At 34.8% G+C, this 26291-nt stretch overlaps 1 protein-coding gene across 15 annotated transcripts in view; it reads left to right on the top strand.

Moving 5' to 3' along the window:
• LOC132126567 (inositol 1,4,5-trisphosphate receptor type 1) overlaps positions 1–26291 on the top strand; it is a 136477-nt gene that overhangs the window by 9084 nt on the left and 101102 nt on the right. For all 15 annotated transcript variants that reach the window (XM_059537901.1, XM_059537900.1, XM_059537895.1 and 12 more), the window contains exons 3-8: positions 17552–17667; positions 18095–18181; positions 18435–18593; positions 22647–22745; positions 24242–24325; positions 24430–24576. In XM_059537901.1, the coding sequence (XP_059393884.1) occupies positions 17552–17667; positions 18095–18181; positions 18435–18593; positions 22647–22745; positions 24242–24325; positions 24430–24576 (692 nt within the window). The remainder of the gene's footprint in view (positions 1–17551; positions 17668–18094; positions 18182–18434; positions 18594–22646; positions 22746–24241; positions 24326–24429; positions 24577–26291) is intronic.

Genomic DNA, 26291 nt, shown 5'->3' with positions numbered 1-26291 from the left:
AATTATTTTTTTTTTTTGCAGGAGAATTGACTCCTAGATATGACCAAGAAAGTGTAAGTCTGTAAGTCAGCAAGTCTGACTTTATCCAGACAATTTTGGTTGACACACGGAGTATTTCCTTACCCAGTTTCCTTACACTGTTCTTCATTGATGACACTGTGGTAGCTAACCATTAATGTTTCTTCATACACTAATAAAAAGAGGGCCTTCTCTAACTGTACTCCACCCAGCTACTGTTTCAGGCTTTTGTCATCTATCAGCTAGACATCTCTCGTCTGCCCTCTTCTGCTACTTGACACCCTGAGTTTATCCGAAAGGACTTCAGTCTGCAAAATTAAATGCCAAAATCCTCACATATGCTTATGTTTTTTATGAAGATCATTTGATATTTATATAGTCTTAATTATAGTTTATTGACCTTATTATCATCTCATCTTCGTCACGTCTTAACGAAAATGAAATTAACGCTATTGCCCATTTTAATTTATATTCGAATCTTATATAATCCCGTAATATATATATTTCAATCTTATACATCTTATAAATGTTTTACAAATATTGAATCTTATGTAAATATATATACACATATATATACACAGTACAGACCAAAAGTTTGGACACACCTTCTCATTCAAATAGTTTTCTTTATTTTCATGACTATGAAAATTGTAGATTCACACTGAAGGCATCAAAACTATGAATTAACACATGTGGAATTATATACTTAACAAAAAAGTGTGAAACAACTGAAAATATGTCCTATTCTAGGTTCTTCAAAGTAGCCACATTTTGCTTTGATTACTGCTTTGCACACTCTTGGCATTCTCTTGATGAGCTTCAAGAGGTAGTCACCTGAAATGGTCTTCCAACAGTCTTGAAGGAGTTCCCCGAGATGCTTAGCACTTGTTGGCCCTTTTGCCTTCTGTCTGCGGTCCAGCTCACCCCTAAACCATCTCGATTGGGTTCAGGTCCGGTGACTGTGGAGGCCAGGTCATCTGGCACAGCACCCCATCACTCTCCTTCTTGGTCAAATAGCCCTTACACAGCCTGGAGGTGTGTTTGGGGTCATTGTCCTGTTGAAAAATAAATGGTCCAACTAAACGCAAACCGGATGGAATAGCATGCCGCTGGAGGATGCTGTGGTAGCCATGCTGGTTCAGTATGCCTTCAATTTTGAATAAATCCCCAACAGTGTCACCAGCAAAGCACCCCCACACCATCACACCTCCTCCTCCATGCTTCACGGTGGGAACCAGGCATGTAGAGTCCATCCGTTCACCTTTTCTGCGTCGCACAAAGACACGGTGGTTGGAACCAAAGATCTCAAATTTGGACTCATCAGACCAAAGCACAGATTTCCACTGGTCTAATGTCCATTTCTTGTGTTCTTTAGCCCAAACAAGTCTCTTCTGCTTGATGCCTTTCTTTAGCAGTGGTTTCCTAGCAGATATTCTACCATGAAGGCCTAATTCACACAGTCTCCTCTTAACAGTTGTTCTAGAGATGTGTCTGCTGCTAGAACTCAGTGTGCCATTGACCTGGTCTCTAATCTGAGCTGCGGTTAACCTGTGATTTCTGAGGCTGGTGACTCGGATGAACTTATCCTCCGCAGCAGAGGTGACTCTTGGTCTTCCTTTCCTGGGGCGGTCCGCATGTGAGCCAGTTTCTTTGTAGCGCTTGATGGTTTTTGTGACTGCACTTGGGGACACTTTCAAAGTTTTCCCAATTTTTCGGACTGACTGACCTTCATTTCTTAAAGTAATGATGGCCACTCGTTTTCCTGTACTTAGCTGCTTTTTTCTTGCCATAATACAAATTCTAACAGTCTATTCAGTAGGACTATCAGCTGTGTATCCACCTGACTTCTGCACAACACAACTGATGGTCCCAACCCCATTTATAAGGCAAGAAATCACACTTATTAAACCTGACAGGGCACACCTGTGAAGTGAAAACCATTTCAGGTGACTACCTCTTGAAGCTCATCAAGAGAATGCCAAGAGTGTGCAAAGCAGTAATCAAAGCAAAAGGTGGCTTCTTTGAAGAACCTACAATATGACATATTTTCAGTTGTTTCACACTTTTTTGTTATGTATATAATTCCACATGTGTTAATTCATAGTTTTGATGCCTTCAGTGTGAATCTACACTTTTCATAGTCATGAAAATAAAGAAAACTCTTTGAATGAGAAGGTGTGTCCAAACTTTTGGTTTGTACTGCATATATATATATATATATATATATATATCCATCAGGTGCGTGATTTCACATAGAGCAGCTGTTACTACACAGAGCCATTGTTAACTGAGAAGCTGCGCAAATCCACATTCATTTTCAGCGTTTATTTGCGCATTTTCTCAGTTAACAATGGCTCTGTGTAGTAACAGCTGCTCTATGTGGAATCACGCACCTGATGGAATTTACCCCTGATTAGAGAACCGGCTTTACTGACAAGATGCGCATTAATGATCGCCGATCGTGATCGGAGCAGCCCTAATATATATATATATATATATATATATATATATATATACACACACACACACACACACACACACACACATACATATATATATATAAGATTAAATATTTATAAATATATTTAATATATTTTTTATATATATTAGGGTGTAATGGTACACAAACATGACGGTTTGGTATGTACCTCAGTTTTGACGTCATGGTTCGGAATGGTTTTGGTATTGCAGGAAGAAAATATACTAACCATAATTATTATTATTTATTTCATTAAACAACCTTTTACTGAACAAATGGCTCTTTCTTTAAATAAATTCAATTATAATTAAAATTTCTTTAAAATTTTCCTAAAATCTACCTCATCAACTAAAATAATAATAATAATAAAATAATCTATAGGTCTAAAAATCTATCTCAGTCTTTGCTGTAAACTATAGGGGGTCCTTTTACATTACTATAAGGTTACAATTAACAACAGAGCCCAAACTTAAATTTAACTACTATTTATATTTAACTATAATAATCAACACTAAAATTTAAAAAAGATTGAATGCAAACATGCAAATTGCATTGTGCGATTACTTGAGGCATGAGATGTCAATTCATGTTTAATTTGCGTTAAAACTAGAAACAAATATGGTGGCATGATTGCGCTGCCGTCAGAACTGATGCGTTTATACATGTGTTTATACAGTTCGGTCTCGCCACATCAAAGAGTTTCATGTTTACAAACACAACTTGCGATTTTAATAATTCATTAGTAAATGCTGAAATTAACATGAACTAAGATTAATAAATGCTGTGGAAATATTGTTTATTATTAATGTTATTTATATATGTTAACTAATGTAATTAACTAATGTTAACTAATGAACCTAATTGAAGAATGACCGCAGATGAGGCATTCAGTGCATGGCACTGCGACCAACTTAACATTTTATAGAGTTTAATGCAGCAAGATCAGTTTTAATCGTGTAACTGTTAATAGATTTGAACAAAGAAATAAAGTGTGACTAATAATAATGGCAACTTTGATGAACACGGCTCTCCTCTGAGTAGCTGCGAGCGCTGTGTCTCCTTCTTGTGTGACAGTGTCAGTGTTAAGGCACAGTACTGCCTCCTGGGAGCTCAACCAGGTACTGGCACTGGAGTATTTACATGTGGTGTTATCATAAGAGAACTGTTCATTTTAAATATTGTGGTTATTGCTAATACCGGTATATCATCACACACTAAATTAACACGATATCTATAATTGTTGCTTTGAATATCATGGTTATCACCCCTAATAAATATATATATACGTGTATTCTTACCGGACCGTTTCGGTACAGGGCTTTCGGTACGGCGCACGTGTGTACCGAATGATGGAATGCAATATTTTGTATGCGGAACATAAGTACATTTTTGTGTTTCCAAACGAACATATTAAGTGGCGGAAGTTTCCGCGTTCAGCGCAAATCCCGCCCTGCAGCTGATTCTATTTTTTTTTTTTTGTTTTTTTTTTTTTTTTATTAGACTTCAAAAACCACAGTCAAAGTACAGTTACAGCACCAACAATACATCTGAAAATATATAACACAAACATAATATAAAGAAAGAATAAGCATTCAAAATACACATATAGCCAGGGGGTGGGCTAAACATTACATAAATATATTGAAGGATTTGCAAATGGAAACTGTCTTAATTGCTTTCTTATTACGTGAATAAAAAATCGTGTTCACATAAATTTGAATTTCTTTTTCAAGAACCAAAAATAAAGGATTGGTTTTACTGTACTTACATTTATGGATATTAAATTTCGCAAAAATTAAAATTAAATTTATAATGTAATACTCTTTGGTTTTATTTGAAGGGGTATTAGTAAAACCAAATAAAACGTTTTCTAAGCACAAAACAAAAGTGGGGTCAATGTTATCAATTATAAATCTAGTCAAATCTTTCCAAAATATTTTAACATAATAGCAATGCCAAAAAAAATGAAACAAAGTTTCAGTACTCATATTACAAAAAGAACAATTCAAATCAATGTCATTTTTAAATTTAACAAGAAAATTATTTACTGGGTAATATCTATGTAAAATTTTAAAAGATACTTCCTTGACTTTATTTACCAATATGTATTTGTTTGGCAAGGTCCAAATGTCCTTCCATATTAAACCTTTAACTAACCTGTTCCAATAAAATATACAGTTAGGAGAAGAAACTATATCTTCTTGAAGCAAGGAACGAACAGTTTTGTTAACATTAATATTTCTAGGGCCAAAACAAAGTTTTCCAATATGGGTATCAAATAAATCAAAGGTAGAGGGGGGTGTAATACTGTTCTGGGTATTAGCTCTGAATAATGCTAAAACTCCTGTCGGAATTGCATCCATGACAATGGAAAAATCCTTTGGTGTTACAGGAATTCCATGGACAGCTAAAAACTCAGAATAAGTGAGTAACATGCCTTCTTGATTTAATAATTGACTGACTCGTATTATGCCTGCTGAAAACCAATTTTCAAAAAATAAAGATTTATTTTTATATAAAATATTGTAATTATTCCAAATCAGGTACCTATGGGGAGAAAAGTTATGCTTATATAATAGAGACCAAGCCAGCAACATTTGTTTATGAAAGCAGGATAAGCTTAAAGGAATTTTATCAATTTTGTAACTGCAAATCAAGAGAAATCTAAGACCACCTAGTTTGGAAAAAACAAAATTAGGTATAAAATTCCATAGAGAATTTGGATTTAGAGTGAAATGTCTGATCCAGTTAATTTTAAAGGTATTATTTAAAGTGCAGAAATCAAGAAAGTTCAATCCTCCTGATTCATATGTATTCATTACTGTAGATTTTCTTAATGTAATGCGTTTTATTTCTCCACAGAAAATTAAACAATGCAGTATCAACATCTTTACACATTTCCTTAGAGACACTAAGTGAAGTGGCTGTATAGACTAATCTTGACAGTCCCTCTGCTTTACACAACAAAACTCTACCTTTTAGGGACTGCAGCTGATTCTAAGGCCGGCGACACACTGGATGTGTGGCGCAAGCATCTCAGCTGCGTGGTGTGTCCGTTTTTAATTCGGCTCCCATGTTAACAGGTTAGAGCTTGCAGACTGCCTGCGTGTGACGCGCATGCTAGAAATAGAACCGACGCCTATTTTTCACGCGACACGCAAGCATGTTGGAAGCGTTTCCAGGCAAAATAGAATAGGAAAGTATGTTTATATGTCATTTTGTACACAAATACATATTAATTCATGACACTTTGATGTTTGAAAGTCTATAGGTTGACATAAATTCAGATATAAATGTAATTTAAAAAATAAATGAATAATTATCGATTTTCAAATATTGCACCTGTCAAACATAGTCTATTTTGCCGTTAATTCTGTTGACGGTGTCCTTTATCAGTAGGCTTTATATTTATGCTCAACATTAAGTATAGATATTGTTGTCATGAAGACAAGAGACTGGTCTGTCGGCGGCCTCCCTCTATGTCACCTACAGCAGCAGCATGCTGGTATTGGTAATGCTGCACTGTAATCATAGTTATTTATTTATATTTTTAATTATTTTTTATTATATGATATTGGTTTGAGACTGAGAGTATTTTATTTAGTGGAGAACTTTGCAGCAGTATTTTATTTCTTATTCTATTTTTATTTTATATATATTGTATTAAAAAGTATTTTTTTTAAAAGTGTATTGTAATAAACAACCTGCAGTTTAATGTTTGCATTTCTTTCCCTTACTGTACCAAAAATGAACTGAACCGTGACTTTAAAACCGAGGTACGTACCGAACCGTGATTTTTGCATACCATTACACCCCTAATATATATATATATATATATATAAAAAAAAAACCTACGTGCAGCAGCTGTTCCGTCTCCTAGTGAGCGATACATGCTCATCACAACACAAACATTCTCCTAGAATTCACACTTTGCATTCAGTTAACAGATCCATACGAATCATGCATGAAATAAAAGTTTTTAAACTCAAACGACAACTTTATGTGCTTCACAGATGAACTTGAAGTCTTTTTTCATTCGAGATGTTCAATAATAGATCATTGGCTCGGTAATACGTACAAGCGCACTTGTTTCTAAATCTTGCCGATCAAAGCGTTTTAAACAATTTGCGCGTGTTCGAAGCTTCAAACTCATTCAAAGCATGCGATGAGAGCAGTGTTTCAGACAATGCACTTACACAGAACTGATTCATCTTTCACGTATCGTAACTTCTGAATGAACACATAGACACAAAATTATCTCAAAATAATTGATACTGCAAGTATTCTTGTAAACACAGTCGGTTATGTTTTAATTGAATGTATACATTGGCCTGCTGCTCAGAGAAATTCGCTGAACCGGATAAATCTGTCTGTCTCTCTCTAAAAATTAGACGACGTGAAAGAGGGCGTGTTTCAAGATACGTAATGGAGTAGACCATTATTTTTTTTCGATTGGTCACAAATTTCCACAAATTCAATAACATTTAGACATTGTTTTTTTTTACTAAATCTTCACAGTCTAACCCTCTAATTTTGCAGGTTTATTTTATTATCTTTTACTTTTAATCACTGTTTTTGCGTCTCTTACTGTAGTAAACATGGGATGGGAAATTTAAGATTTAATGAATTAAGAATTTGTTCGATTTATTAATTTGTTCTCTTATATCAGTTCAGATCATGGGTTATTTAGGGAACAAAATTAATGAAACGTGGACATTTGTCACAAATTAATAAGTCATAGGAACGAATTAACCAGTTGTATGATAGCCTTTCTGTCCTGTGTCCAACAGCCCTGCAAACCGCACGATATGAAAAAATTATTTGGGGAAATTACTTTTCCAATACATTTCTATTGGTTTCCATGTTGAGGAACTTTTGTGTTGTTTCTACTTTAATATACTGTTAAAGTTTAAATCACATTAAAAGCTTAATTTGTACATTGTGAATGAATGATGATGCATTTATATACAGTACTGTCACCGTCATTCACAGCCATGTGTTTTGCGCATAAGCCGCACACAGACAAACATAAAAACTGGTTAACCGACCATCGACTGCTTTAATCGATTGCATCTCTTATCGACAATTGATCGATCATTGATTAATCGTTGACATCCCTAATCATTCTACAGCACACATTCTATCAGCAGCAGTTCTGGCGCCTCTGTCATATAATGTACAACGCCACATGAATTCACAGCAGTTAACTCAGCGGTAAAGTTACTCTGTCATTATTTGCATGTGCTTTTAAACGTTTCATTTCATTTTTTTTTTCTCATTTTGCGCGCTAAAACCTGTCAAACAGCACCCGGTTATTGAACTAAGTTATCTTTTGCGCTAATATGGTCAAAACACACAATGTTTATGTGTAGACTCAAGCTGGTTATGTCTAAAATGAAAGTAAACAGTTGAGAGAAAAACATATACGTGCCTGTATATTAGATGTGTGCAGGTCTTAAAGGGACAGTAGGCCTATTAAACATGCAGTTTACTGTCATTACAGGGATAGATCACCCTAAAATTTTATTCTGTCATTATTTAGTCACTGTCATGTTGTCCCAAACCTGTAGTAATTTCTTTCTTGTGCTGAACACAAAAGAAGATATTTTCAAGAATGTGGGTAACCAAACCAAAAAATACTGTAACAGTCACTGTAGACCAGCAACTGTTTGGTTTTCCATGTTCCTCAAAATAGCATTTATGTTCAGAAGAAAAAAAAGAACTCATTCAGGTTTAAAACCACTTTTAAAGTGAGTAAATGGCTGTATAAAAATGAAACAAAATGAAAAAATTGACAGACAGCTGACAGAATTGTAATTTTTCGGTGAACTATTTAAAGTTAATAAAACAAGAAAACACAAGGGAGAAAAATCACTCCATGCTCTTGACTGAAGAAATTTATTACAGTTGCTTTAGTAATTCGTTTATATAGTGTTTTATTTTTATATTTGTTCATTCAGTTTCTTGAATGCTCCTACTAAATACATCTATTGTATGTGAAAATAAAGCACTGTTTGTTTTATTTGTTTATGGTGCGTAGTTTTAATGTGTATCTTTGTCATTCTTTTATCTTTGTTATAAAAAAATAAGAACAAAGTTTTTTTTTTTTATCTTCGCCCTCTTTGGCTTAAATATCTGCCATTCTTTCTTTTTTTTTTTACCTTGAAAGGCTTTGTCTTTATAATAGGGACATTAGTTTGGCTGTAATGCTCAGACAGCTTGCAAAATAGCAAAACTAAAATGACAAAGAATTTTGAAAAAATCATGAATCGTGATATTTCTAAAAAAAAATGTGATATGATATTTTTTCCGTATCTCCCACCCCTACTTCCTACAAATTTTTCACTATTGTAACCTTCAGAAATTTAAGTTGTAGTCTTTTTTGTGCTGCAATCATTGCTTTTCTCCAGTGTGTTTTCCACAAAATAAAGGGTTTTTGTTGAAGTGCCTCTGTTATTTTGTAAAACACTGTTCTACTAGCATGGTTTAGCCAAAACTGAAATTCCTTTTGAACGATGAAAATTAAATAATTTCTTGATATTATATCAAGGTTTCATAAATAGTTCTCTAATTTCAAATTTATACACTGTATATAATAAAATAAATATAATCCTAGAAGTCACAATCCAGCACATCAACACTGAACCTTTCAGGATATGAGCCAAGCCAAGGCTGGAGAGGCTAAACATTCCACGGATGGAAATTACACTTAATTGGATGAATCTAAGCAAATACAAAGTGCCTTGATGAGCTTGTGATATTGCGAGGTCATGTTTGCTCTGATCATGACTATTGCTCTTCTGTTCTGTCAGCTGTGGACGCAGCAGATGGCTGTCACATTATAACTGAGACCATATGCAAATGTTAGGAAAAGTACTCATTTAATATCTAGCTTTGAATAACACTAGCTGCAACGAACACAGTCAGATATGCACATAAGTTTTACTGTAACTATCTGCGGGTGTTACAGTTATGAGCTTGTGGTGAAGTATTGAATATAATAATTTTTATTCCAACTAAAGTGAACTGAAAGTGCAGCTGGTGGCTGAGGGTTCACAAACGCTGTTCACAGGGAAGCACTGTTTCCTTCTTTTCAGTAGTGTAACTGTAGCTCAGCTTTTTTCACAGTGTAGCGTATGGAGTAGTGTAGTGTAACCAAACTCAAGACAACAAGAAAAATGTATTAAAAATTATTATTAGAATATTTAGTCATATCATATAAAAAATAATAATAATTTTAAGTCAGTATATTGTGTATTGCATTTACTTTTTCTTTTTTTAATGATTTTTCAAAAGGCTTATCCATAGGTTTCAAGGAACTGTGTGTCATGTTTGTATGCCTGGCTGGATCTTTTTTGGTACTGAAGGTCTGAATTTTAGGATTTTAGGATGGGTCTTGCAATGGATACAAGGCTTGGAACAATAGATGTCTTGTGTTGTGATGATAGAGATACAGTCATGGACAGTGAAAGCTCACCTGCCCCTCGCTCCGAAAAAACCCTAGTCAAAGGTGGACAATGTGTAAATGTACTTAAGGTAAATGCCCTTTTTAGGGTAAATAATTAAATATATTTTTAAAATTTAGATTTCTATGTCTTATTGAAAAGGCAGGTGTCTCAACACTGCTGCCACACACAACTGATGATGCTGATGTACTTCCTGTTTGATTGATGAGGCACAGCTGTGTAGGTGGACAGACACATCAGGCCTGGGGTCTACTGCAGGTTTTCTCATACAACATGAGCTGTGCTTTTGCCTTTAAACAAAGCTAAACATTGTCCTCAGCCTAGATGTTGTTTACAGTTATTAGTATTAATACAAATATTTCAGCCTTTTTATAGTGTAAATTGTACAAAAATAAAAAGTATTGTACAAAATATTTGTTTATTTATAATTAATTGAAAACTATTTAATTTTAAATATTTTATATTTTTTTGTAAATGTATAAAATAAAAAAATTACGTCAAAATTACAAAATAACAATAATTTAATTATTTTACAAAATATTTGCATATTGTTTATTTCATATAATTTTATTAATTTTTTTGTACTTAAATTAAGATTCTATTGATGTAAAAATCCACATTCTTCTGACCAGGAAATATAATAATAAAAATAAATATATGTTATATTTGTACTAGTGTTGTCAAAAGACCCGGTATTTCGGTACCAAGTCGGTACTAAAAAAGGAAAATGTGACGTTACCAGGTTTCTTTAAGTACCGGTGGTACCGAGGACCCAGCCAACCAGGTTCTTGATGCATACAGCACTATGATTTCCGCGAAGCAGAAAACGCGGACGGAATCTCAGAATCCAGTCATGAAAATGAAACTTACATTTTAATATGGACAGTCATGGAATTTGTCAAAGTTAGCATAAATTAATCAAATCGAATCTCCATATGGACCAGTATCTGTAAATGTTAAGCCGCAAAAGTTGGTTGAAAAATTAATACTGTATGTTCTGCGAGTCTTTGTGTGAATGAATGAATGGGTTGTTTCTACATAGACTGAAGCACGTGACGCTTGCAGTAATTTCAGCATCTGCCATCTCAATGAGGACATACATACATAAACAGCATCACCAGAACTGAGTCACTTCACAAGCATTTTACTGTTTCATTTGAGTATCAAAATAAAAGTTAATTTTTACATAAAGGCATTGTGCTAGAAATATTACTATTATTTAGTAGAATGTATGTGATTCTGCTACTACTTTTGAAAAAATTTATAAAACTTAATTTATTAAAGAAATAAATCACACAATATTTCTTCCATGTTTTAATTTTAATAGCAAATCCCCTTTATTTACCAAAAAATTAAATGTTTAAATTTCATTAATTACCGTCTTTTTTTTTTACGGTCTTTCATAATTATATTACTTGTAGAAAAACTTTAAACACAATTGTAAATTAGTATAAAGAATGGCATTGGTTTTATTTTTAGTGATAAAAAGTGTGTGTGTGTTTTTTTAATTAGCATATTTTTGTGTTTAGCATTGGTACCGAAATTGATACCGAGAACCGTGGATTTTCACTGGTATCGGTACCGAATACTGAAATTTTGGTACCGTGACAACACTAATTTGTACATATATATATGTTTATATATTTAAAATTATATATATATATATATATATATATATTTAAAATTATATATATATATATATATATATATATATAATTTTTTGGAATGATAAAAGTATTATGGCATTACAAGTACATCGTAAACACAGTTTTTCATTAGATTATGATACTGCTATTATGAGCAAGGCTATAGTGGGGGAACACTTTTTCTGAAATAATACAAGGATCTTTTTCCTCCTTTCTCTGTTGTTTCCTTCAGGTAGCTGTAGCAGAACTGTAGTGGCAGGGCTTTGCTCATTGTACTTCTGTTTGCCACCACTAAATCTTTAGATCCCTCATGGTATTAATAGCCTGCTTAAGCTGTTTTAAAGGCCTGGTTTCCAGAGAGCCTTACAATGTCATTCAAAGGTTTGCCCTTCCTTTCTGATCCTGAGTCACAGCCACAAACATAGTCCCAGGGTCCTGTGATGAGCAGCATACTGTCAAGAAGCACCCATTCAGTTTATAGTCTGTGAATTAAGCAATGGTCTAAATAAACTGATCACTTTGGTATATGTATGTTTAATATATTTTGTGTGAATGGGCCTTCAGGATACACGGATAACTAAAAAAAATAACTATGTTAGCATTCACATGTACAGTACACACTATATTTTAAGTGTGCACTGCTGTTACCGTCTGCTTTAAATGCTCAAGTCAGATGCATTCTGATTAGCTGTCAAAGTTTTTATCTTTATAATGAGATTCTGAATATATTGTTTCTCTGTTATTATCGGAACAGTTGTGGAGTGGACGTTCTTTTAGAATTAGAACATTTATTAAAACTTTGTAGTAATGGATAGTTCAGCCAAAAATGAAAATTCTGTCATTAATTACTCACTCTCATGCCGTTTCAAACCTGTATGACCTTCGTTCATCTTTCATCTTCAGAACACAAATTTAGATATCAGTAGTGATATCAGTGGTTTAAATGTAATTTTATGAAGCTATGAGAATACTTTTTTGTGCGCAAAGAAAACAGAAAAGGACTGTATTCAACAATTCTTCTCTTCTGTGTCATTCTTTGATGCGTGTTCAAGACAGTAACATGACGCATGCGTTATTTTTGTTTTCTTTGTACACATTTTTTTTTTCTTATTATATTTTTACTCGCCAAAGACTCTGATCGATAGCTTCAGAGTTTCACTCTCCATTAGTGTTCTGTGATATTTTTCAGTTCAGCTGAATGGATGTGCAGCACACCTGTGTTTGTGTATTTGATGTATTATAAGCTCTAGTGTGAAGGCATGTAGACTTCGCCATTGTTTTGTCTCACACACACGCTGGGAGAGAGATAGTGAGAGAGAAAGAGAGAGAGAATTGACGCACCACATGTAAATTATATTCTTTGTTGTATTTTCGGGGCTAATACACAAACGACAATCTCATTGGCTGGCGCTCATCTATTATCGTCCCTGTATGGATTTCAGCAAATCAGTTTGAAGCGAATGCACACAACTGGATTAATATTCATGAATCCAGTAGCTCATTAATCCTTAGTGCGTTTTGTATTGTTTTTATTAGTAGAAGTCATATCAATATTATCGTATCAGTATTTTTGTTAAGTTGTTAAAAAAATTATTATTATTATTTTTTTTTTACAGAAACACTGAATGACCAAAAAAGCACCACCACCAGTCCAGTTAAAATTTTCTGTTAAAAGGACAAATATTCATTCAATCATGGTTATCAAGTTTTAATTCTAAGTATTAAAGTTATATCATTAAATAATACTTGATTATCATATTATAATTCTTGACAGACTGATGTAAAGAGTGTACTTTCAGTTATTTAAAAAACTGTGCCATTTTACAAACAATGCCAGCAAATCAACACTAATGCCAGCAAAAAACACTAATATTGTTTTTTAAAGACTTATTATAATTATTATTATTATTATTATTTTTTTTCAAAAAATGCAATAAATCCATGATGCTTGTTTTTTTTTTTTCTTAAAATGCAATACACAACATAGTAAGTTGATCCACATATGACAGATCAATAATAATCTTACGTACAGGCACTGGACTAAAAATACATTCATCAGTCATTGCTCCCAAAATGAATTCAATGGGTCATCTTGTTAATGCTATAAATTAATTACAGCAATTAAATACAATTTCATCATGAACAAGAACATAAAAAACATCACATTAGACCACAGAAATTCCAAAATGACATTTCCCTTACATTCAACTTCCAAAAGTGCATTCATCTTTGCCATGTTACATTCATTTAGTTGACTAGTGCTGTGTGCTGTATTAACAAAAACATAAATGGCATTAATTAAAACACATTAACACTGACAAGCTATGCAATATCGCCTTCATAATCGAATAAAATTCATCTAAAGAAACGCGATATAGCGAGCTTTTCAGTGTTCTACGCTTGGTGTATTAAATGCGTCTGAATAATTTCCATCTGAAAGCACGTGATGAGAGATTTACAGTACTAGTAATCACAGAACCGGCTTTACTGACGAGATGCGCTTTATGTGATTTATCGTGCAGCCCTTGTTAGTTGATCAAAAAGTACAAAGTAGATGTGGAAAACTAGGATGCTGGATGTATTCAGAGCGCCGCCATTACAGTCTAGAGTGTGTTGAATGGTGTGCTGTGATTAGTTGTTACTGTTTACAGTGTGTGAAATGATGCGATGTGATTGGTTGAGAGCATATATCACATTCTGCAAAAAAGGGAGACTGGTGTTTTTTCACAGTTTGGAAAAAAAGGGAGAAAACATTACCTAATAACTCTGCGAATATTGCTATTTACGTAAAAATAAAAATGGACTATTCAGTACCGATCAGATTCAACACTGATTTTGGCGGAAACTAATTTCTTTATTTAAAATGGCATTTATCGCATTTTGGAACCAGACTCTTCAAATATATTTACACACACATATAGTTTACAACATATACACCTCCATAAATATACACGCCCCATAATGTGTACCTATACAAAAACACATACAGACACATGTACATATACATAATCATTAAAAAAAAATTATAATAATTACTACCAATACCAATAAATACTCAATTATGGAAAACTAAAATACTATATTTTATCAAATTAACCAGGAGAAGAAGGTCACTTTCCAAATATTTAAAGTAGGACTTCCAAATTTATATGAATCTCTTTGGTTTATCTAATCTTTTCTATATGTACAGTAATACATAACTGTACTCTGTAAACCACGTCTCAAATTTAGTTGTAAACTTTTTGTTTCACATCATCAAAATTGACTTTTTTTGTTATGGTCATCCCTAAAGAGATTTCTTTTAAAATGGTGTATTTCTTTGAGTTTGTGTCCATAACTGTTTGACAGCCTGCAGTGTTTGTGTTGGTATGGTGTGACTGTCTCTCTGTGGTTTAGCATGCTAACTGCCTTTCATGCCTGAGTTTGACCCAGTGTTGCACCTCAGCACCATCAGCCACTGCCATCCTCTGTCCCACTTTCCCCTCACGATCTCCTCTCCTAACTTTCCACCTCGCCTCCTTCCGCGTTTCTTCTTCGGTTTCCCCCTGCACCCCTAGTTCCCTGGCTGCTAATCCCTGAGTGCTAGCGTTAGTGTTGGCCGCGTTTCCCAGTGCGCTCTGCTGACATAGTGCTATTTTTACCTGTCACACTTAATCATGTCCCCTTGCGTGTCTTCCCTCTCTTCCTGTTCCTCTTTCCTTCCTTCTACTTCTACACTGTACCTGGCTCTCGGTGCAGTCCTGTCCTATCAGGATAAGATAAGAGTGTAACTGGTTCTCAAGGACAATAACCTGCAGGTTAACATTATGATAGTATCTGATCCTCGAAGTTTATATGTGTGACGAGGTGCGTTTCCAAAGCAAGGGATGTTTGTAGTTCACTTCACCTGACAATTTTTTTAAATAAATATTAAATACAGATTTTTATACATTGTAATTTTATTTGTAATAATAATTATTTTATATGTATTGTGGCATTGCAAGGCATTGCAAACACTGTATTGTATTAGATTGTGAAAACATTCATAGCTTGTTGGCTTAGTCTTGCTGTAGTTTACAAAATATACCACGGTAACCACACTTTCTGCCAGAATACCATAGTTACAACGGCTTTTGTTACTACTGTGATGTAATGTGAGACAGTGTGTTCTGGGTAGTTTCTAGGTTTTTTCTAAATGGTTTTGGCTTGATGCTTCATTATTTCAGTCACTAAATAATCTAAAGTAATGATTTGAGAGATCTTTAAAGGATCTCATAACTGTAGCACAAACAGTGACATGTTCATTAAAAATAACTAAAAATTCTGATTCAGTTTTTCAAAGAAAATGTTTAAATGTAAATATTTAGTAAAAAAATGTTGTGTGATATTTTAATGTTAAAGGGATATTTCACCCAAAAATGAAAATGTGATGTTTATCTGCTTACCCCCAGGGCATCCAAGATGTAGGTGACTTTGTTTCTTCAGTAGAACACAAACTGATTTTTAACTGAAACCGTCTGTCACTTTATAATGTAAGTGGATAGAAATCATGGCTAAATCATATAATAAAAAAAGAAAAAGAAAAACATACACAAACAAAACCAAATTAATCCCTGCAGCTCGTGGCAATACATTGATGTGTAAAGACACAAAATAATCGTTCTGTGCAAGAAACTGAACAGTATTTGTATAGTATTTTTTTTTTTTTTTTTTACCTCTGATTCATGCAATGTGCAAACTCTCCTGAGCGTGTTCTCAAGCAGCAGGTGCGTGACTTCTTCTAGCTTTACAGTTGATGAAGAGTTTTAATTGCATTACCGCCACCTATCTCTCAAATGGACCATTGACACTCTATTTACAATCTCTGTTAGGAGTGTCAATGGTCCATTTGAGAGATAGGTGGCGGTAATGCTCTTATAAGTATCCATCAGCTATAAAGCAAGAACAAGAAGAAACCTCCTCACACGCCTGCTGCTTGAGAACACGCTCAGGAGAGTTTGCACATTGCATGAATTAAAACAATCTTACCATTTAGTTCATTTAACATGGGACATATTCATCTGAATTAAATTTTATTGTACAAAATAGATTTATCTTACAATTTTAACACATTTTAGTTTTTTCATTAAATATTTAGAATTTTGAACAGTTTGAAATGATTAATTATTTGTTGGGAATTGGCTGAAAAATATAGATTTATTATTATTATTATTAATAATAATTCTTTATGAATTAACTATTTAAATAATTTTATAAATCTATGTGTTTTACTGGACAGATTCATATGGCTCACTTTGTAATGTTAACCTGGCAAAGTGACCCGGTCATTAACTAATAACTAATGAGTCAAACTTGAATCCTCTTGTGTTCTTCTTTGGAAACTAAATGAATCATTCTAGTCAGTTGTGCCTGCAGTCACAGATGCCCTCTTGATTTTAGAATATGGAAGAGTACTGGGAATTGAATGGGTCACAATGTCTCTGAGATTAACCTGCTTATAGTCTTTTTAAAAATGGCTAAATATGCCTTGGTGATCAGTATCTGATGGATGTGTGGCAGGTTTTGTTTGGTGTTTGGAAGGTCAGTTAGTCCAATGAAGCAGTTTCCAGGGCGAACATCTAAAAGAGGATTAATAATATAATAAAATAAAAAATTTTCATCAGAATTTTTTTTTAGAAAAATAAGAAAACACAAATAAAACAAATACATATTTTAAAATAAAAGTTATGCTAAATGATTTATAGTAATACATTAAAAGAGCACATTTATGGTTTGGTGTTGATAAAATGATACTTTGGCCTTGTTAATGGGACTGTGGGTGTAGTACATACTTACAATTGAAGAAGAAAAACAACACCTCTGATTCATATATGCACAGTGTAAAGGCTCCGACAGGCAGGTGAAAATATTTGTGTGAACTTCTCTTAAGGTGTTTTTTGTGCATTTTCTGTTTCTCCTTTCAGACTGTCTGTTCAAGTTGTGTCCGATGAACAGGTACTCAGCCCAGAAACAGTTCTGGAAAGCAGCAAAACCTGGTGGAAACAGCACCACAGACACTGTACTACTCAACAAATTACATGTGAGTTCAACACATAGCATTTCAGGCTTCTGCCTCCTCTATGGAAGCTTGTTTCTGCCATGGGATGAAGAATAAAATAATCATTTGTCACTTTTTGTCATGCAATATTGACTTTTTTTCTAGCAATTCTGAATTTGTATCTCATAATTAGGATTTCTTTCTTGCAGAATCTCAGAATTGTGAGATATAAATTTGCAGTTTTTTACCCTGGTGGAAAGTTTCCATAACCCTTTTTGTGCTGCATGCATAGGATGGTATAGAATGTTTAGTTAAATTTTTATTTAAGTATAATTTGGTATTAAATGGTTCAAGTTCATTACATAGTGTATATATCAAATAATTGTTGTCTAGACTTTTCTTTCTTGTAAATTATTTATATACAATATTTGTAAGAATCTTTATCTGCATTTTCACCTATGTTTTTCAGCACGCTGCTGATCTAGAGAAGAAACAGAATGAATCAGAAAACCGGAAGCTGCTGGGAACGGTGATACAGTATGGAAATGTTATTCAGGTAGATCAGCCAGGGATCTTACTGTGCCATTGAGGTCTTGGCAGAACAGAAATCCATTTTTCAGTGTTATTTTAGTGTCTTGCATTATAGCTTGCATTTATAATTGTTTGACAAAATGTATTATAATATAAGACTGTGCCATGTGACCTTGAGTATATTCGTGTGTAGCTAAAGGGGTTTTAATGGGTTTACCAACGTTGCTACATATTGGTCTATCCTTTATTAAAATCAGACATTTTTTTTCATTTTGCAGCTGTTGCATTTAAAAAGCAATAAGTACCTTACTGTGAATAAACGGCTGCCTGCTTTGCTGGAGAAGAATGCCATGCGTGTGACGCTGGACTCTGCTGGAAACGAAGGCTCCTGGTTTTACATCCAGCCCTTTTACAAACTCCGCTCTATAGGAGACAGTGTGAGTGAAATCATATAGTTTAACAGATTTGATTTGAAGTTGCACTCTCCTTCCAAACGTAATGCCATATTTACCATTATAGTGTGATGACAATTCTAGTTGGCAAGTTTGCAAAGCCTTGTCTGTTTGTCTCTATTATATTAATGCTTTATTTAAATCTTACTTCGATTTAAACTACTCAAACCTAGCATACTTGTAAAATATGTACCGTAGATAAAAGGGTCGGTGAATCTTTTAAAATATTATTGAAAGGCTCTTTCAGGCCAGCAAGGCTGCATTTATTTGAATAAAAATAGGGTAAAAACAGTAATTTTGTGAGATAGTGTTACAATTTAAAATAAATGTGTTCTATTTTAATTCGCTCTTTCAAATCTCGTCCAAAATAAAAGTTTATCTTTACATTATATATTTGTGTACTATATATATTTATATATATATATATAAATACACACACATACAGTATATACTATTAGTACATACTAGAGCTGAAACAACGAATCGATTTAATCGATTAAAATCGATTATTAAAATAGTTGTCAACTAATTTAGTCATCGATTCGTTGCTAAATAACTTTTATTTGCCGTAAGCGGCTCATTTCGTGCATATTTCAAATCTGCGGTGACCAAAGTGTGGCAGTAATGAGCCACCGAAGGTTTTACTCAGCCAGTACAACAGGAGAAGTAGCGAAGGACAGGTACAATTTATGTGGGTTCCAGCACATGTAGGGGTGAAAGGGAATGAGCAGGTGGATGAATTGGCAAAGAGGGCTTTAAAGAAGGGAAATATAGAAATGCAAATTAAAATAAGTAAAGCAGAGGTCAAAAGTATCATCTGGGAAAAAACTAACCAAATTTGGCAAGAAAGGTGGGACAGAGAGGAGAAAGGAAGGCATTTATATCAAATTCAAAAGAGTGTAAAAATAAATAGGTTAGGTGGTGGGCACAGGAGAGAGGAAACTGTAGTGACAAGGTTAAGGCTGGGGCATGGTGCTTTAAACAGATCACTGAAAATGATAGGAAAACACGAGACAGGCTTGTGTGAGTGGTGTCAGGAAGAGGAGTCAGTGGAGCACATAATTATAAGATGCAGGAGGTATGAGGAACAGAGAGTAACAATGAGGAATAATTTGAGGGAAATAGGGGTGCAGGATTTAACATTAAAAGGAGTGTTGAGCATAGGTGATAGAGCACAGGTTAGGATATTGTTAACTTTCTTAAGGGAAACTGGTTTGTTCAATAGGTTATGAAGATAAAATAGGGATATGGGTAAGTGTGTTGGGTAATGAATGAAAGTGTTTTTTTTTTTTTTTTTTTTTTTTTTTTATGTAGAAACTAGATTGTAAGCCTATTGTCTGATTCACACTCCGGAGCAGAAGGGGGCGGTAATGCACCAAAAGCTGGTTGCCAACCGCCGTTAAAAACAAAGAAGAAGAAGAAGAAGAAGGAGAAGTAGCGAATAGCCAATAGCTGGCCTTGTTTTATGTCACGTGCTTCCCGAGCAGCGTCTCTGCAGCCATAGACATCATATGATGTCTATGTCTGCAGCATTCAGCGTGATGTGGGAGTACTTTACATTGAGCCTTTAAAAAAGAAGAGTAACCTGTAAACTCTGCACTACTGCACTGTTTAAGGGGACGTTCACATATCGCGTCTTTTGCGCGCTCAAGTTCGTTAGTTCCAACACTGCACCGCATCGAGTTAAAAACATTTAAACTTTTCAGAATGCCGCAACCGCACCGCGGGTCATGTGACAAGAACTAACCAATCAGCTTCATCCTTTCCCGTAACAACGTTAAAAGCTCAGTCAAGATGAAAGGAACAGCTGATCATAGTTGTATATGGATTTCCATTTTGAAATAAATTTAGTAGCAGAGCTACTGCAAGCGATTTTTTTGAGCTGCAAATCCATTTATCCTTTGCTGAAATTTCCGCGTCTTCAAGGAGAGAGCACGTCATGGTTGCTTATCAAAGGCAGACGCCTCAGGGGCGCTTTGGAAAGAAGGAGAAAGCGGCGCGCCTAGCGTTTTCCACGCGTTTTTAGGCGCGATATGTGAACGGCCCCTAAGACTTTCATTTGTGCAGATTCTCCAGTACAATGTTGTTTGCAAATGTTTAGTCGTAAAAGCTGATAACATTGCTTTTTAATTTTAACAGTTAACATTTAAAGCTTTACAAACATGTTCTGTGATCAGTTTGTCGTTTACCAGTTCAAAATTCAGTCGTGCTGCCTAATTATGACTGAATGAGAGAGGTAAATGTAGATATTTGAAATGCACTTTTTTTTCTAAGTATTCACTGCTCTTCTTCACACAGCAGGTTTTTTGTGTGTGTCCTATTTTTTTTTCTGGACAACCTTCTGATGGATTTTACTTTAAATTGTGAGTTCCATTCAGGTTTCATGCCATTGGCACTTTTTTTTGAAGGATTGTTTACAATTTCACAGCATAAGCTATAAAGCTGTTTCCCAGTAAATAATAAAATACAATGCACTGCAATTTTATTCTGTTTTATCCTTATTCTTCGTGAAAATATGTTCTGAAAGATTCCTTAATAAGCTATGTTCAGGATGTTAAACTACTTTAGGAGCTCTAAGGACTGCCATGGTGAAAACATTATTTGAAATCTCCTTGTAAAATTTGCTAGAGTATGGGTCAGTGTTTTGATTGCAGAAGAGTTCGACAAAGGATTACTAACACAATAAAACAACTCCAGGTATATTTTTAATGAGGATATGACAATGCAAAATGGTTAAAATCTCTTAAATCTATGCTGAATGATAAAGACCATTTATTAATAATTTACTTGGGGAAAAAATGGAAAAAACTAAAATATAAGTACATAAACCGATTAATCGAAAAAATAATCGACAGATTAATCGATTATCAAAATAATCGTTAGTTGCAGCCCTAGTACATACAAAAACTTTTATTTTGGATAGGATTAATCACTTGACAGCACTAATTTGAATATATTTTAAAATGCAATTTGTTCCTGTGATTAAAAGCTATCATTACTTCAGTCTGCAGTGTCACATAATATATGTGTGTGTGTGTGTGTGTGTACGAGCGTGTGCGTGTGTACATATCAAAGAAGTTTGTAATGTGTGTATATCGTGATAGTATGCAGTTTCTGCGAGCAGCAATGAAAAATGCTGTCTTACTAACTGGGCCAAGTTATATAAACTCGGTACCCTACATTTGTTTTCAAGCAGACTCAGGTGCTTTAAATGGCTAAATAAATCGAATTTGGGTGTCAGGTGTACTCTGTGATGCACCAGGGGCTCTAAATGGCCTGAGCTGTAGTTACAAATTTTACGCATCTGGAAAACAGAACCAGACATTTGGTTGATTAGATGTTGATGTGTGGGGTCCTTGGGGTGTCATCCGCTGCTGATCTCTGAGGTGTAGAGTGCTTTACAAGCTTCCACTGACCGTTACATGATGTCAAAGCTCACAGCATTGAATTCCCCTGCTAATGTCATTAAGAACGGCCTCTGTGAGAGAGCGTCGCAGTCACTGAGCCTTCGTCACGGAAAGCCACGGCAATTCTTTTAAACGGAGCTGAACCTGGTCTTGTGGTATATAAATGATTGCAAAACTAAGGCACTAGAAGAGATCAATTTAAATTTGTTTTCCTTTAGCTGTACAATTTAAAAGCAGTTAGTGACACATAAAAATACATATCTGTCATTACATATATATACATTACATATATATATACAACTAAACAACACTGATCATCACGTTTAAGCAAGTTTCCACAAATAATGATCAGTAAATGTGTAGAGGCTTCATCTTTTCAAAATATGTGGTCATAGGTTGCCACGTCTCATAATTTTTGAACAGATCCCTTCATTAAATATTTAATTTTCTCTAATTGCTTGCTTATTTATTTATTTTTATGGCTATACTTCTGATAAATTTAACCATAGAAGTAAAAGATGTTGACAGGAAAATGGTGAGGCCTGCCATTCTTGGTTTTGCTTGTGCACCAAACACAAACAAATTCTTTACAAAATATGTTTTTATTGACTTTTTTTATTTTATTTTTTAGGTTGTGATTGGAGATAAAGTGGTTTTGAATCCCGTAAATGCAGGACAGCCTCTACATGCCAGCACCCATCAGCTAGTGGACAATCCTGGCTGCAATGAGGTTAAACTGCTTTTTCTTTCAGTTTTGCATTACACCTTGTACTGTGATGTATGTAAATAACAGTATTAATACAGTTCTGCTCTTAACATGCATTTAAGTGCTTTAAATGGAAACGCACTGTTCGTAAATTAGCTTTTGCTGCATAAAACAGGAATTACTGTCCATTCAATTAGTGCCCAGTGTTAGTGTGAAGGCTATTATCAGAGGTGGGTAGAGTACCCAAAAACTGTACTCAAGTAAAAGTAAAAGTACTTCTAGAAATATTTACTCAAGTAAAAGTAAAAGTACTAGTCTTGAATAGTTACTTGAGTAAGAGTAAAAGAGTATCGGATAAAAAATCTACTCAAGTAGTTAGTTACTAGTTACTTTGGGTCATATATACTGAGCCTATTTTTATTTAGATATATAGATAAAATGTATGTAATGTATGTGTGCGTGTATAAATGTTTATATTTCATCAGTCTTTACTCCAATTTATGTAATTTATTATAAAACCCTGTCTGTTTACTTAAGTAACAGATATAGGTGTCATGCCATAACATATTTTTAATACGACTGACTTTATATTAAATGTGAATTTAACATTGAAAGTTAATGTGATATAAATACAGAGGTGGGTAGTAACGAGTTACATTTACTTCGTTACATTTACTTGAGTAATTTTTTGGGGTAACGAATACTTTTCGGAGTATATTTAAAGATGGGTACTTTATACTCTTACTTGAGTAAATTTTGGGGGGGAAATCTGTACTTTTACTTCGTTACTGTGGGCGACGTTCCTCTCGTTACTTTATCTTAATGCAATAAATGTTATAATGCTTCAGTTTATTCCAAACGCGCCGTCTACTTTTCTCTGGGCAATGAGCGATGCCCATTCGCGAATGATTCATTCTTTTGAGTCAATTCTGTTCAAAGGCTTGATCAAACCAATTGGCAAACGAGTGAATTGGTTCATGAATCAGTTTGAATGAGTCGTTCAGTTCTCTGCCGCACGCGCTGAGCGTCTGAAGTGGCTCACTCGGAGTTGTAACGTTGTAAACTGAATGAATCATTCGCGAATGGGCATCGCTCATTGCCCAGAGAAAAGTAGACGGCGCGTTTGGAATAAACTGAAGCATTATAACATTTATTGCATTAAGATAAAGTAACGAGAGGAGCGTCGCCCACAGTAACGAAGTAAAAGTACAGATTTTTCCTAAAAAATTTACTCAAGTAAGAGTATAAAGTACCCATCTTTAAATATACTCCGAAAAGTATTAGTTACCCCAAAAAATTACTCAAGTAAATGTAACGAAGTAAATGTAACTCGTTACTACCCACCTCTGGCTATTATGCAATGGTAACACTAATTTAAGAGCCACTTCTTCTGCCAGAATGTCTCTGGATTGTGAATCATTGTTTTAAGTAAGTGCTAATGCTCAAAAAAACAAAACAAAAAACAACATATTTTATCTTATGACACACACTCCTCCCTTTTTCCTCTCCATTCTCCTCAGGTGAACTCCGTAAACTGCAACACTAGCTGGAAGATTGTTTTATTTATGAAATGGAGTGACAACAAGGAAGTCATTCTTAAAGGGGTAGGTGCTTCACACACATGGAATATGGTCTGAGTTCCTGGAGTTATTGTTGTTGATGGTTCTAGAATGTGATGTTGCTAATTCCTTCTTTTTTGGTTGCTAAGGGTGATGTGGTTCGGATGTTTCATGCCGAGCAGGAGAAGTTTCTCACTTGCGATGAACACAGGAAGAAACAACATGTGTTCCTGCGAACCACCGGCCGCCAGTCTGCCACCTCTGCCACCAGCAGCAAAGCACTGTGGGAAGTGGAGGTGAGTCCATTAAGATCTTTTCACTTTTTAAATGAACACAACTTTTATGAATTTGGCCTAAATACAGTTACCAGATGTAAAAAGCTAACATGAAGACATAAACTACAACACGGTCGCATGACTTAAAGGGGTCATTTGATGCAATTTTCAAATTTTCTTTTCTCTTTGGAGTGTTACAAGCTGTTGGTGCATAGATAAGATCCCTAAAGTGGCAAAGACTTAAGTCTCAAACCAAAGAGATATTCTTTATAGACTTGTCCACGCCCTACTAAAACGCCTCATTTAAACACGCCCCCACATGTCTATATCACTGTGTGGGAAGATTTGCATGACACCGTCCAAATGTTACGCAAAAAAAGAAAGCCTAAATTTTATTTTACAGCCGCCGCTGCCTTGTCGTGGAGACACACTGTGTGTTTTGTTGTGAAAGCAAAACTATGTTTGCAACACAACGTGTAAAAGACAATACAAGTCAGTATAATCAGTAATTATGTCCCCACTGGATGCAACAAATGCAAAAAGTTTTATTTGGTTTTGTCTCGTTGCACCAGGACACAGCATCACAGTATGTTAAGGAGTGTAACATTTCCGTCACACACTTGAGATATTCGTCCAATTACAACGCACTGGATAGCTGGCCAATCAAAGCACATCTCGCTTTTCAGAACAATGAGCTTTGTAAAAATCAACGCGTTTCAGAAAGCAAGGGCATAGAAGAGCATATGTGTGTGTGTGTGTGTGTGTGTGTGTGTGAGAGAGAGAGAAAGAGAGAGAGAGAGAGAGGGTCACACAGTGGAGTCAGCTGTCTTAACCGTCCGTGGCTTGTGTACTGCAAACACATACGAGCTTCATCACTGTGTCTGTCACGCCACTCTGTTTCCAATTCAGGCTTGAACTGATGGTTAAACTGAGGGCATTATTAACCGTTCTCTACATTTATTTTGAAAGAGGAAGCTCTCGATTATGGAAAGGGGCGTTACATTTCCGACGAGTGCTTGCAGTGTTCGGCCAATCACAATGCACTGGGTCAGTTGGCCAGTCAGAGCAGACTGTGCTTGTCAGAAGGAGGGACTTTGTAGAAAACGATGCGTTTGAGAGAGGCGGGGCATAGAGGACCTACAATAATGTACAGTATTTGAAAAATAATGTTTTTGAAGATTAAAGCATGTCAACATATTCTGTTACACCAAATACACAAAATAATGATCTTTAAAAATGCATCATATGACCCCTTTAAAATCTACAAGGAAAGTTTGTGAGGCTGTCAAAGTAGACTAGTGGGTAGAGTTTTTCTCTTGAGCATTATGATATTCAATCAATCCCATCAGTTTGTGCAAAATCAACAAAAATTATGTGTTTTTTTGCAAACCTTCATAATTTGCCATTTAACTGCAAAATAATCACAAGAAAGCAGAAATACATTTGGAACTGTGTGTTAGGTCTTAAAGTGACAGCAGCCTAATAACCCTGCTGCTCTCTGTGTCTGTGACGAATGGGAATGTGCAGAGGAAAGAGGGAAAAAAATCAAAGGTCGTGAATTAGAAGTACAAAATGAGGATTTGTAAAGAAAAATGTCAGAGGATTGCAATATAAGACAAGAGGAGACTGGTTGTCCTATGCTAAAAAAAAGCTACTTGGTTTCTTTTGCTCCTGTAAACAAAGCATGGTTCTCGCAAGACTAGCGTATTATCACTGGATCTTATGTTACGCCTACG

This window comes from Carassius carassius, chromosome 44 (assembly GCF_963082965.1).
Source record: "Carassius carassius chromosome 44, fCarCar2.1, whole genome shotgun sequence".
Taxonomy (NCBI): Eukaryota; Metazoa; Chordata; class Actinopteri; order Cypriniformes; family Cyprinidae; genus Carassius; species Carassius carassius.
Note: the sequence above shows the minus strand (reverse complement) of the source record. Positions and strands in the feature narration are given on the sequence as shown.